The 14458-nt window shown below is 39.5% G+C and overlaps 1 protein-coding gene across 4 annotated transcripts in view; it reads left to right on the top strand.

The window, feature by feature from the left end:
• LOC137290877 (terminal uridylyltransferase 4-like) overlaps nt 1-8803 on the top strand; it is a 36539-nt gene extending 27736 nt beyond the window's left edge. For 3 of the 4 annotated variants that reach the window (XM_067822043.1, XM_067822044.1, XM_067822042.1), the window contains exons 21-27: nt 1426-1523; nt 1987-2111; nt 2410-2555; nt 3630-3769; nt 5005-5433; nt 7136-7238; nt 7807-8803. In XM_067822043.1, coding sequence (XP_067678144.1) covers nt 1426-1523; nt 1987-2111; nt 2410-2555; nt 3630-3769; nt 5005-5433; nt 7136-7238; nt 7807-7859 — 1094 coding nt within the window. In that variant the 3' untranslated portion in view covers nt 7860-8803. The remainder of the gene's footprint in view (nt 1-1425; nt 1524-1986; nt 2112-2409; nt 2556-3629; nt 3770-5004; nt 5434-7135; nt 7239-7806) is intronic. The other variant, XM_067822045.1, reaches the window with a different exon arrangement.
• The last annotated feature ends 5655 nt before the right edge of the window (nt 8804-14458 follow it).

The raw sequence follows: 14458 nt of genomic DNA, 5'->3' as shown, positions 1-14458 counted from the left end.
TTGCTATGTACAGGATCTTGTGATGTATTATTTTCTCTGTTTCTATGGAAATGTTTCAGACCAAGTCTGAAAAGTGAGAGGTGTGTTTCGTTTCCAAACGCATCTCAAAAACATTGTAATATCTGTCAGCCAAAGTTGGTAGATATGTGTGGCAGATCCAAAAGTGGTGCCTTTTGTTCTTTACAGGTTTTTGTGATTTATTATTTTCTCTATTTCCATGGAAATGTTTCAGACATAGTCTCTAAATGGAGAGATGGGCTTAGTTTCCAGAGCAGAACTCCAAAACCATTCAATATTTCCCCTCAAAACTTGGTAGATATGTGTGACAGACCCCAAAGTGGTGCCTTTTGGTATTTACAGATTTTTCTGATTTATTATTTTCCCAGTTTCAATGGAGACATTTCAGACTTAGTCTCAAAATGGAGGGATGGGCTTCGTTTCCGGAGCAGAACTCAAAATCCATTCTTTATATTTCTGCAAAACTTGGTAGATCAGAAGCTAAAATGGTGCCTTTTGCTATTTACAGGTTTTTTTGATTTCTTAGTTTCTCAGTTTCCATGGAAACAATTTGGACTTCGTCTCAAAAGTGAGAGGTGTGTTTCGTTTCTGGAGCACATCTCAAAATAGCTGTCAACAAAACTTGGTAGATATATGTGGCAGACCCCAGAGTGGTGCCTTTTGCTATTTACAGGTTTTAGAGATTTATAATTGTCTGAGTTTCCATGGAAACGTTTCGAACTTAGTCTCAAAATGGAGGGATGGGCTTCGTTTGCAGAGCACAACTCGAAAACCTTTCAATATCTTACAGCAAAACCTGACCGAAATTTGATCCAGACCACAAAGTGGTGCCTTTTCCTATTTACAATGTTTTGGCGTTTTTATTTTTCCTGGTTCCGATGGAAACAATTCTGGGTCAGTCTCAAAATGGAGGGATGGGCTTCGTTTCCAAAGAAAACCATTCCATATCTTTCAACATATCTTGGCAGAAATATGAGACAGATCTTGAAGTGGTGTCTTTTGCTGTTGACAGATATATGGCATTTATATTTTCATGACTTCCATGGAAATGATTCAAACTTAATCTAAGAAAACATCAAGTAACTGTCAGATGATTTGTGCTTCCAAATATGTGGGGGGCGGGACGATATGTCATCTTCTAATGATTCTTGTTTTAGTTCATCTATCATGGCATCACATGTATATTACCATAGTATGAAATAATTGTTTAGTCCTTAACTTCTTTTGAGTAGTATATTTATGGTGACTCCTAGAAATAACATGTTAGCAGAAATTCCCATAAGTCACAACATTTGTTGTGCTGTGTTTGTTGTTTCATGATGTAAGTGGTTTGTAGATACGTGAATGTAAGTGTTGAGTTTGTGTATAGTCTCCATTTTAACAAAGCACTTTCATGTTCATTTCCAGTGAACAATTACATCCTGAAAGCTTTCATTCATGGCCGAGAGTTGTATGGGACGCCTAAAGATGAACAGTTGATAAGACAGATATACAGGACACTTGGGGTAGGTGATCTGTCGTGGCAGGTGCCATGGTATCCAGGCTCTGTGACTCTTCATATGAGTAGTAAATGTGGCATGATGGCCCTTCTTCATAAAAAGCATTGAAACTCTTATCTACCTTCCAGTCAAAGCTGAAAACTTTCCTCTTCCGAAAATATCATCTTGATGTTCAGACAAGCTGTCTTATCACAAGCATGGACAATTACTGAAGACAGCCCTCATTGTCTATTGACCATACTGCAGTCACATATCAGGGTCCAGAGTACATACCCCCAGTTCTCCCCAAAACTTTTTTATCTTAGGAACATTTCTCCCTAACCTTTGGACTTCAAGATATATCGGAACCCCTCTTCTCCAAAATCTGGGATCCATCCATGACATGCCATTGGTTAAATTGATGACCCAAGGACTTAAATAGCTAGTGTTAAGGTTGAACATCCCAGAATGATATAGTTCTCTCCCTCAGGACTACTTCTTCGATCGGTCTCTGCTGACAGAGGGCACGCCACCAAATGATCGAGGGTGTCGAGTATGTGGGAAGATTGGACATATTGCAAAAGAGTGCCCCATTGTCACAAACAGGAAAGAAAGGTAATGACACTTGAACGTTTTGCATCAGTATTTTAACACTGAGTCAGGTTTCCTACAGTTATTTAGTATTAAAGATGTTATAGACCTAAAAGGCATATGAATTTTATATGAACTGTTGATGAATGATGCTAAGTTCTGCTGTTGAAACTATTAAATTGTTTAGGTCTGAGTGATTGGGCATTTCTAACACGTAAAAGAGTTATGCCTTACTGAGTTCTGTATCTTTGTATTTATTTTGAGGTTATTGAAGCCTGTAAAAGAGTTAGGTCTGTTTGAGTTCTGTGTCTGTGTTTCTCAGAGAGGAACGGGAACGTCGGCAGCGAGAAGAGCGACAGCGAGAAGAACGGCAGCAAGAAGAGCGTCACCGAGAGGAAAGAGCAAGGGTGAACAAGAAGGCCGATCAACCAGTAAACATGGCCCTTCAACATGGCATGTCACCTAACTGTATGTACCCAATCTCTTATTGTGAAGACTATTTCTGATGTCTAGTCGTTCTAACCTTGATGGGATGTTGCTAGAAACAGATTCACTCTTACTGCAGGTAGCAGGGGTCATGTGAGGGTTGCAGCATTCATTGATCATATTTATAGTAAGAGTAAGAGAAGCATGATGTTTCTGGCAGTGACAATATCAGAATGTTGCTAGAAACAGTTTTATGACACTGACAAAGGCGCACATCTGCCTCCATAGTGTTGTGGACAGAGCACCCTTCTGAGATTGTAAAGTGGGTGTTTCAGTTCCCTAAGAGACAGGGGTAGCCTAGTGGTTAGAGCGGTTGCTAGTCATGACGAAGACCCAGTTTGATTCCCCACATGGGAACAATCTGTGAAGCCCATTCCTGGCGTCCCCACTTTGATATTGCTGGAATATTGCTAAAAGCAGCATAACACCATACTCACTCATTCAGTCCCCCGATCACATTATGCCTTAAGACATTAGAGATGCTGTTACATGCAGCACAACAGAAGTAAAACATGGACTTAGGGAAATGTAACAATACAATGTAAAAATATTACATTTGGAATTACACTTTCTCAGTAAAGTGCAAATTCTAGTGCCATTTTGAGTTCAGTCCCATTCAGGATTCGAACCCACACAGTCTCTGTGTCAGGCACCTAATCGTCGTCTGAGTATGACATGTCTGAGTAGCGGTTCCAGGCTGTACTGCACCATGGTGGCATAGTGATCTAACTGCTACAGCACAGCTACAGCACAGCTACAGCACTGCTGACTGCTACAGCACCCACACTATGAAAAACACTGATCTACCTATGTGTATCTACTGACAGGCTGTTTTAAGAAAGCTCACAGTTGAATCCATGGTGTTCTTGATAAAACACCCTCTTTAAGATTGTAAAAGTGGAGGAAGCCAAGTAATTACATGTATGGAGTGTATCCCTGGTGTCCCTCAGCATCATACTGCATGAATATTGCTAAAAGCAGTGTATAACTGAACCTCAATAACTCACTCTGCTGACACATCTTTCTTGCAATGGAGTAAGACTATTTCCTTTTCAGCACACCCAGGGAGTAAGTCTCACTCCTCCCCCAGCACCCCAGCTGTCAGTCATTTAGCCACGCCCCCAGGTTTCAGGGAGAAGACAAAGAGGTCCCAGTCTATGCCAGAAGGGGCCAGCTCCACAGCAGCTAATTTACAGGTGACTGTTTGAAATGGATGTCAGGGTAGTGCATAATTTTGTTGAACAGTCTTGATGTTATTTTATGCTGAAAATCAACATCTCAAGTGAACAGGGGGTCAGCCTGGTGACAAATGCTGTCCATGCCACATTTTAAGGCACTTTGTCACACTGTTTGTAATTGGATTCCCTGGTCCAGACTCGATTATTTACAGACAGCACCATATAGCTCGAAAACTGCTAAGTGTGGTGTAAAACAACAACCAACCAACAACCAGTTCTGCTATTACTGACAATCATCACTCAGAGTTTCAGTAGGTGGGTTTCTATATACTATCACTTAAATGTAAGTAGAACAATATTCAATAGCTTCTGTTTTTTTAAAAATTCTTCATCATGCTAAGTTATGACTGTTGCATGCGCTAAATGCTGATAATTGGTAATGCTGAATGTACATTAGATCATTTGTATTTGAGACACTGTTACATTTGGTTCTATTCATGTACTGTCCAATAGACAATTTCTAATGGTCATGTTGACATTTATCCCATGTTCCTAGATTCAAATGTATAGTACATTTGGATTGCCGACTTAATGAGGTGCATAATGAGATCTGCCAATGAAATATAGTAAAACCATGACCATTCTTCCCTTACACTGTCATTCCATGAACATTTCTTTCCACCCACCACATCACCGCCTCTTCCCATATTTAATGGCCCCTCCATGAACATTTCTTCCCACCCACCACATCACCGCCTCTTCCCATATTTAATGGCTCCTCAATGAACACTCTTCCCATCAACTTTTGCACCCCTAAGGAGAATCTCACAATACTCTTTGCCACCCTCATGATCAGTCTGCTTATACCCTATTTCACCCAGAAAATGTTCTTTTTATGCTGTGCTACTACCATGGATATTTTGGCTATTCGGTGTATTTGCATGATGAACTACATATACCATGACCTACATCGCATCCACTGTTGAAGTCCATAAACATTCTTCCTTACACTGTGTCATTGGATATTTTGGCTGTACTCTGGAGCACCCCAAAGTCCCCTCATACACTTACTTCATCTCCTGTTCATATAACAGGGCCTGTGTCTGTTCAGATGTCACCTCTTCCAGTCTATGGACAGTCACATGCACTGTGGTACCCTCATACACATTGTCCTTTGCCCCCGAGCCTCTACCTGAACACGCACTGTATACTGCCACTCGTGTACGTATAACAGGGCCTGTGTCTCTGTTCAGATGTCACCTCATCCAGGCTACCAACACATTCCAATCTTGTATGACCCTCAGAAGCAGCAGATATATATACAGGGGGGCAGTTCCTCCCCAGTAAACATCCCCCGCTTGGGAGGAGGGGGTGGTACACTCAGCCCAACGGGCCAAAGCTGGCCGGACCAGATGTCTCCTCACCAAGGTCAAGCAGCTTCAGCAATGCATCATGGGATAACATCATCTTCCTTTCCCATGATGAAATTGCATGGACAGAACAACTACGTCCAAGTCCCCCTGTCTCAGGTGCTCAACGTCCCCACCCAGTCTCCTCCAACCCCCGGGCAGCAGATCATGATGGCCATCTCCCCACAGAAGCAGACCCCCAGGATGGGGCCCCAGGGGCCGTACACATACGGTCAGCCAATCCCACAACCTCAGATGCATTCACCTCCCCAGGTAAGTGATAGACATACGCTCCTCAAAAGAAGAACAGGAACGATTTTTTATAGATATACAACTTCTTTAATGCAATGGATGCTTATCATCCAAGATTGGATGTCTATCCATAAAACATTCCTGTTTCACAAGATGTTGGGAACACAAATTATTTCATATTACAGTAAATTGTTAAACTGTTTGCTATTTAAAGCATGTTAAAGAACAGAAAGGCGGTCTTGCAGCATCCACCACCATATTGCATTAACTGTAGCACTGTGAAAGAATAGGCATCCTTAAGTATTTCCTTAGTACAGTGGAATCTGTCTATCATGGCCTTGTCTGGGACTGACTCATTTGTATGGAATATAAAGCAGTCTGGATTAGTCAGCTTTTGTCTGTTACCATAGAGATGGTACTGTCTGCCTGCATTTCGCTGGTCGGTCTCGCATAACGATGGAGTGAATGTGAAACAAGCAAGTAATCTGTTATTTATGGGACTTTAAACTGAAACTGAAGTAATCCTGTCACATTAATAGAATTAATTTACCATTGAGAACAGAAGTGACAGGTGTTTATTCAACGGACTGTATTTTTGTCAGCTTTGTCTGGATTACAAAGCATTGTTCTCATAGCAAGATGACTGACAGAACTGCCATTTTAGTCCGTATTCTGTAATAGAGAGAGTCTTGATTAGAAATAAAGCTTAAATGATAAATTAAGAACAGTTTTCAGGGACGCTGAGAGTCGTCTGAATTATGGAGAAAACCATTTTACAAAGAGTCGGGATAAAACGAATTCCACTGTATTGTACAAGTTAAGGGAAAAAGTCAGCTGGTCCTAGTCATTGTTTTATTGTTTGGCATGAAAAATTATGGTTTTATGCAAGTCTGTAGATTCAACTACAGAGCCCAACATCAGGCATTGGGGTGTTGTTTACACTACAACTTTCTGTTTAATGGTGTTATTTATAAATGACAAACAGTAGTCTTAAGCAAACTGTGTTTGTCATAGGAGGCAACTAAGAGGATTAAGGGGGTCAGTTTTTTTACCCAATTTACCATACCCAAATTTGTATATTAATGTTCATGCTGTTAATCACTGGGTTATCTGGTACATCTAGCTGGAATATTGCTGAGTGTGGTGTTAAACTACTGACAACCAAACAAACTTGAATCACACCATCACAGAATTGTGATAATAAACTGCAATATTCAGTATTTATTGATAAAGAATCTCCATTCTTTTATGTCATCTATTTGCTAGAAGACATTTTGCCAAAAGTCATTCTTTTTCATCTATACTGTTCACATGGGTACAGTGTGAAGTCCGATATGGTGTGATGATATTGCTGCAATATTGCTAAAAGCAGCTTAAAACTTAACTCACTCTCTCAATCATCCATACTGCAGTGTTGACTGTGGGGTAGCCTAGTGGCTAAAGCATTCAATTGTCACACCAAAGACCTCAGTTTGATTCCCCTCATGAGTACAATATCTGAAGCCCATTTCTATTGTCCTCAGATAAAATATTGCTGATATATTGCTTAAAGTGGAGTATAACTAAACTTACTGTCTCACCCACTCTAGTGAGGTAATCTGAAGCCCGTTTCTGGTGTCCTGATATTGTTGGAAGTGGCTTAAAACTAAACTTCCTCACTCACTCTAGTGAGACAATCTCATCCGACTTGTAAGCCCATGTTGATGTCTTCTCCCCCACCTAGCATGGCTACATGCAGTCCCCTGGGTCAAGGAATACAGGAGCACCAGCATCATCACTGAGGCAGGTCACACACTCCCCGCAGCAAGGCGGAAATCTAGTCCTAAGTGAGTAATACATCCCCTATTTTGTGAATTGTTTGCGTTGATATTCTTACAAAACTTTAAAGGTTGACACCTGTGCAGCGTAATGTGCATACGTGGAGTTGGAGGTGGTGGAGTAGCCCAGTGGTAATTCATCACAACGAAGACCTGGGTTTTATTCCCCTCATGGGTACATTGTGTGAATCCCATTTCTGGTGTTCCTTGTCATTATGTTGCTGGAATATGGCTAGCCAAGGGACAGCCAGGTGTGCAAGAAAGGGTGGCAGAGGCACAGCACATGTTAATGAGTCGATAACATTGTCGGCACTTGTGCAAGTGTTTTTCCTTTCTTTGCATTCCTCTCTTGTAACAAATAGTGAACAAAATTTTTTATCTTTAGGACATAAGTCCCTCAAAAACCTCACAGAGTTGGTCTGATGTTTTTGTTTATCATGATCAGCGTTTCATTTAGTATTATATGTTTATTAGATTTCAAGTTGGATTACAAGTCGTCAGTCCACTCAAACCTGTAATTTGACGTACTGTACAAAGCAGCTTCATATGAAAGTCACTTGCTCACTCTTACTTCCAGACATCACTGTCCCTAATGAGATGTACAACAACTATAACCACCCACAGCAATAGCAGCTTTCATCCAAGTTACCTGTCCCTCATTGAAGACAGAGGAGATACTCTGTGACCTGGATACAGTACAGTTGGGACAAGAATTCTGACCCTCATCCATGTGACAGACAGGACGAGTCTCTTCAGTTTAATTAGTCTACGAGCAATAGGATTTTACATATCTTTGTTTTAATTAACCATATCAGTAGAATCTGAGCTGATGAAAAGAATTAATTTTTTAAGTGACATGAAGTAGAACATATTCATTATGGTGTAGAACTTTGCTGATGGCAGGGAAGAGTGACATGAACACAGGAGCTCATACACTGTGACTATGGGACAGACAATTATCAATGAGACACGTCTAGTTAACTTTCAGTTGTTGAAACACTGGCTGGTAAGGTAGGAATTCTGTATGTCAAGTTTATTATGTTATTACTGATGTGACTCACTCACTCACTCACTGACTCACTCACTCACTTGAAAGTCTTCAGTCTCGTTCGACTCAGTTTGACTGTATCTTGTGTGTTTACACATCATTGCGATATCATCAGTTAGGAATACTCAGGAAGTATCACTGTGGACTGTCAGTCTTAGTTCATGTTGTGACATTTGGGTGGCCTAGTGGTTGAAGCGTTTCTTCATCACGCTGAGGATCCAGGTTCAGTTTCCCATGTTAGTATGTGTGAAGCCCATTTCTGGTCTCCCCACAGTGGTATTGATGGATATTGCTAGAGGCAGCATAAGAATAAACTCACTCACTCTTAGTTCTTTTGAAATTCCATATATACTAAAACATATCTTCATAAAATCATATTCTTTACAACATTTTGCACCCAGCAACCATGAGTTGCAATGGTGCCCTTTGGTACTTAACTTGTCAAAGTGTCTAAGTCAACCATTTAACAAATGATGACAATTTTCATTTATGGTAGTTCCAGAGGTGTATGGGGTGGCAGGGTAGCCTGATGGTTGATGCTTTCAATCGTCACAAACAGGGTCCAAACAGATGATCCAGAAGTGTGGTTGATACCATGTCCTGGTGTCTCAGTGGCAAGGATCAGTGTGCACAATATCAATCACACTCAATGAGCCCTTTGTTGAACAGCAGGAACATTTCTAAGTACAGTGTTAAACTATAAGCAGACTCATTGAAACTGTCATTCCTTGATATATGGGGTATACTGATTCTCTGTTCCTTTATCAGAATGAAACACTAAAAAGTATAGAAAATGACAAACCTTCATTTACTTAGTTTTATTAGCTTTTCAACAGACATGACTGTAAAACATGAGAGAAAAGAATTAATGTCTCTTAGCACACAACCCTTCATAATCTTCATTTGTATTGTCCCACACACTTACTGCTAATCATACAATTTAACTGCATTGTACTAATAGTTTTCTAAACCTTGACCTGTAGTATCAACTTGCAGCATGTTTGATCTGCCACACTTCATCATATAGTGTCATTTTGTATATAAAGAAATTTCCTATTTTCTGTGCACAATATGTATGGAATTTCATTAATCATTGTTCATGGTCACGTTTTACTCGCCTTTCATGCAGCAAAAAATCATGACTAATGTAAACTTTCTACTGATAATCATGGTGACAAAACCTTATTGTGATTTTTATCATAGGTTTTACTTGTATATAGTAAAAATTCAGTACACAAGGAATTTTTCTTTGCACATGTATTTATTGTGGATAGATAGTTGTTTGTTTTCTTGTCCATTCCAAGGTCGTTTATTTTGTTTAAATGGACATTTTAAAAGAAACATTTTTAGAATTTTTTCTACTGTGTTGATTTTCATTTTAGTTGGAATACTTTTTGTGGGCTCAAAGCCTTTGTCCATGATGACTATATGTGAATAGTTTGTCACCAGAGATACAGCGCATAAGCTAAATTATTTCATTTGTTAACCAATTCACTTATCTTTGATCTCATCACAAAACAATCTGGATAAGTAGTGAAAGCCAGATATATCTGATTAATGGCAGTTTTTAAGTAATGAATTGAATTGTGTTATGAAATTTAATGTGTAGGCTGTGAATAGAGTATGAAATAACGGAAAACCCCAAATATGTACTTTCAAGTTACCTTTTTATGTTAAACTAATGTATTTGTTAGGAAATGACATGGCTTGGAGTGGAAAACAGGTACATTAGAGCATTGCTTCATCATTCCAGGGCCCCGTTCCTCAAAGCGATCGTACCCCTACGACTGTCATAAGTCTATGTTGAAGTATGGCAGTTTTGATTGTCTTAGTGCTACGATCACTCTGTGAAACGGGCCCCAGGGCCCTGTGTCACAAAGTGATCTGAGTGTCACAGCAACTGTTGTAAGTTTATTAACATATTGGAGGTATGATTTCCAAGCAATCCAATCACATGTTGGAATGACGTCCAGATTTGTACTCTCGATGTTCCTCAATTACTTTTGAATGCAAATTCAGCCACTGTTTGTAACCTGTGATAGCGAAATCAGCAAGTGTACCGACCAATGGGGTGATGTCTCACAAACAGCTATATTTCTCCAGATACCAGAGCATATACCACTGTGGCAGCCATCTTGTCTGCTTGTGGCTTCACTGTCAAACAATTATGAGCTTGAAGTTTATGTTTAGACTTGGTTTCCTTAGACTTCCAGAGATATACAACCTTATGTCATTAGATAGATTTCACATCAACACTTCGAACTGAATGTGGCTTGGAATGACATACTGGTTAAAGAATTTGCTGGTCACACGGAAGCCCTTGGTGCAATTTTCCAAATGATTACAGTGTATGAAGCTCATTTCTTGTGTCTCCCGCTATGATATTGCAGGAATATTGCTAAAATTGCCATAAAAGTATGCTCAGTCACTGTAACTGAATGCATTTATGTGTGATTGAGGAATGTAGCATGTATACAAATCCATGAAGTTTTGACAATGCTAGTATGGCTGAATCTGTGTTATGGTGTCACATGGCACAAATTTTGTGTTAATGCCAGAATTTTGAAATCATACAACTATTAAGAAATTTTGTTTAAAAATGATTGCTTGTAAATGTTGAAGACCAACCATTGTTTGAAGGCTGTGTTTCTATAGCAATCAGGAGCGATGAGGTAGCCCAGTGGTTTAAGTGTTCGCTCATTATGCCAAAGACCCAGATTCAATTCATGGGTACAATGTGTGAAGCCCATTTTTGGTCTCCCGCACCTTGATATTGCTAGAATATTGCGAATAGGGACATAAAACCATACATGCTTGCTCACTATAGCAGTCAGCCATGACAGATTAAGTGTACATGCAAAATAATTTAATGTTTTTTAATAATCTTTTCTGGAAGATTTTGTGAAGACAGTTTTGATCTTGATCTATTTCTCTGCCATAAACATCCCCGAAACAATTTGATATTCATTCAAACATAGATTGTAAAATGGCAGCTATTCAAACAAATTGCATACATACATTTTGATTTCCCTTATATCTATTCCATCAAAATATCATTTTATAAGTTTCATTTCTTTACCATGTCTCATGTAAATGTAGTAATATTACTTCAAGAATCAATGTTTAACCTTATATTAAGAATATTTACAAAGTGAGTGTTGAATAATTACTTGCAATGGCAAATCCTTGTATATTCAAAGTTAGGGTCAGTAAGGGGTTGGGATTTTGTTCAGGAATAAGAGATTGTTTCAGCTACAGCTGATAAGCCAGATATTTTTGTAATTGAAACTTAGAGCCTGAATAAACTTCCAAGAAGATCACCATGAAACAATTTATTATTTGGCAGACATTAGCCAAGATATACATCGAATAATGTAATTTTAGGTAAGGTTTTAGTTTTCAACATGGTTTTCCCTTGAAAAAAGCATATAAACAATAAAGCTATGTACACCACCTTACCCTCATTTATCTTTAAACCATTTTCTGTCCTTCATAACCAAATGGGCTGATAATTATTTTTGGAATTCCATTTCAAATCTGACTTCATTGACACGTAAATATGATTGACCTTGTAATCAGCAACCTTGCATTAACTACTGCTGAACAATTTATATTACACTAAAGAGGTAAAGATCACCTTATTTTGGCTGCACTTTATATGTAATAAGTCGGAATAACTGTAATTGTTTGAACAAAACAGATACTCCTTAGCATATTTTGAGTAGTATATATATTTTACAGTCAGTCTTCATCCACATGTTTGGGTGGTGGGGTAGCCAAGTGGTTAAAGCGTTTGCTCATTTCACTGATGACACAGGTTCAATTCCCCACATGGGTACAACGTGTGAAGCCCAGTTTTTGTGTCCCTGCTGTGATGTTGTTGAAATATTGCTAAAAGCATGTGAAACTAAACTCACTCACTCACTCATCCTCAGTCAACTATAATACACATGTCTAATTGGTATGGAATGTTATATTTCTACATATTTTGATGGAATATGTTGTTGGTTTCTGAAAGAAACCCTTACAATGGTGTCCAAGTTGAGATGTAATCCAGTATGGTGACAGTCTTTCTTATCGAAATCAAGGCAAAGCTTAATTGTGTTCTCCTGTTATATGTATATTGTGTGTAAAGTTTGTAAATACTGTTGGTCTGTTTTAATTACCATTGGATCTTGTACATAATTCATCTTTAAGCAAAGTTTTGTACATTTGACTGCCTTCTTCAATTTGTGTTTCTCAGGCCTCTTGCAGAACACCAATAACCATGGTAACTACTCTGATAAATATCTGATTAATGCGGTATGTGAGTACTCCATTCATTCTAACTACTTAATACTTTCTATGATGGGGTCGATTCTCATCATTATTGATACCTTTAGTTGGATATATGTGCAGTTTATAAAAGAACACAATTTAGCTATTTTCTCATTTACCGTGGATCATTTGGTAGGTTAGTACTTTTCATGTAAGAAGTGGCACACCTTGATGGCCAAAGTGAGGTCCCGAAATGAAAGTAAATGAAGTATGCATGTATCTGTACAGGGTTTTTATATATAATGAGAAACGGTTTAGTAGAAAAGGCACCATGCCGAAATATTGGCACTGAGAAGCACTAATGACGTAGACAGCTGTAGTGATATTAGGATTGTAATTTTGTTTGACAATAATTAGGACTGATGATGGATATTGGTGTAAGTGGTGGCGAAGTGGGTTCAGATCAACATCTTTTCAGAGTATAGATACTTGACATGATTGAGAATGGAGCTGATCTGAATGTAATTTAAAATGGGTGAAAAATAAACAAAAGAACGATGAATTATTTTGTTGGTTTGTTACGTGAGCCAAGACTTGGGAAACTGGCAAGAAGACTGATGAGACAGAACGCTTTATTCAGTGTCCTTTAGTGTTGTGTAAGATCTTCCTCTGTCCTGTCATCTTGTTGGTCCCTCATTATGTCCTTCACTGTTGTATTGTGTTGAGACAAAGAATGATAGGTAGGACCATAAAAAACCTTCAGGGAGCACAAGGCACGGCCGACGACAACATGGGGGAACACAAGGGAGGAGGACCTACTACAACATGGGGGAACCCAGGGGTGGACGTAAAACAACATGGGCGAACACAGGGAGGACCTACTGCCGCATGGGGGAACACAAGGAACGGCCTACTACACCATGGGGGAACACAAGGGAGGATCTACTACAACATAGGGAACACAAGGGAGGACCTACTACACCATGGGGGAACACAAGGGAGGACTAAAAACAACTTGGGCGGACACAGGGAGAACCTACTGCACCATGGGAGAATACAAGTTAGGACCTAAAACCACTTGGGGGAACACAGGGAGGACCTAAAACAACTTGGGGGAACACAAGGGAGGATCTACTACAACTTGAGGGAACACAGGGAGAACCTACTGCAGCATGGGGGGACACAAGGGAGGACCTAAAACAACATGGGGGAACACAATGGATGACCTACGACAACATGGGGGAACACAGCGAGGATCTACTACAACATGGGGGAACACAAGGGAGGACCTAAAACAACATAGGGGAACACAGCGAGGACCTACTGCAGCATAGGGGAACACAGGGGATCACCTGCCATAACATCGGGAGACCAAGGGAGGCCCCACCACAAAAAGTAAATAGACAAACTTGTCAAGTCGAATGTAAAGGATGCTCAGTCTAGTCAGTGGTAGCTGTTTATTTGCGTATAATTCATTGCGTATGCAGATGAAATGCACTAGGATCATGCATCCATTTATAGAAAGCACATGCAAATATCCTGCACATAAACAGCTGCGTTTTGGTGTCAAAGTTAAGAATTCGCCAATTTTCACTGATTCATTAACTGAACTCATGGCAATCAACTTTTCAACGTTACTTGTTTCAGTACACATCAGTTCTTGTGTAAACAGTACCCTTAAACAGTATGGAATAGTTTGCAAAATTTAGTTAAGAACAGTTGCCGGAAGTAAGTGGCTATATTTACACTATTGAGTCGAGAAGTATAAAAATATACATTTCCTGTGACTTTGAATGTGTATAACGTTATTTCTATGCGTTCTCCCAACGTTATAAGCGGGGATCTTTATCTATACATGGGTACAGGTGAACCGAGTACGCGCGCAATACAAGTCAATACGTCATTCTATAAACAGCGCTGGGAT

The sequence above is a fragment of the Haliotis asinina genome, chromosome 7 (assembly GCF_037392515.1).
Source record: "Haliotis asinina isolate JCU_RB_2024 chromosome 7, JCU_Hal_asi_v2, whole genome shotgun sequence".
Classification (NCBI taxonomy): domain Eukaryota; kingdom Metazoa; phylum Mollusca; class Gastropoda; order Lepetellida; family Haliotidae; genus Haliotis; species Haliotis asinina.
This window is presented reverse-complemented; position numbering and strand designations above follow the sequence as displayed.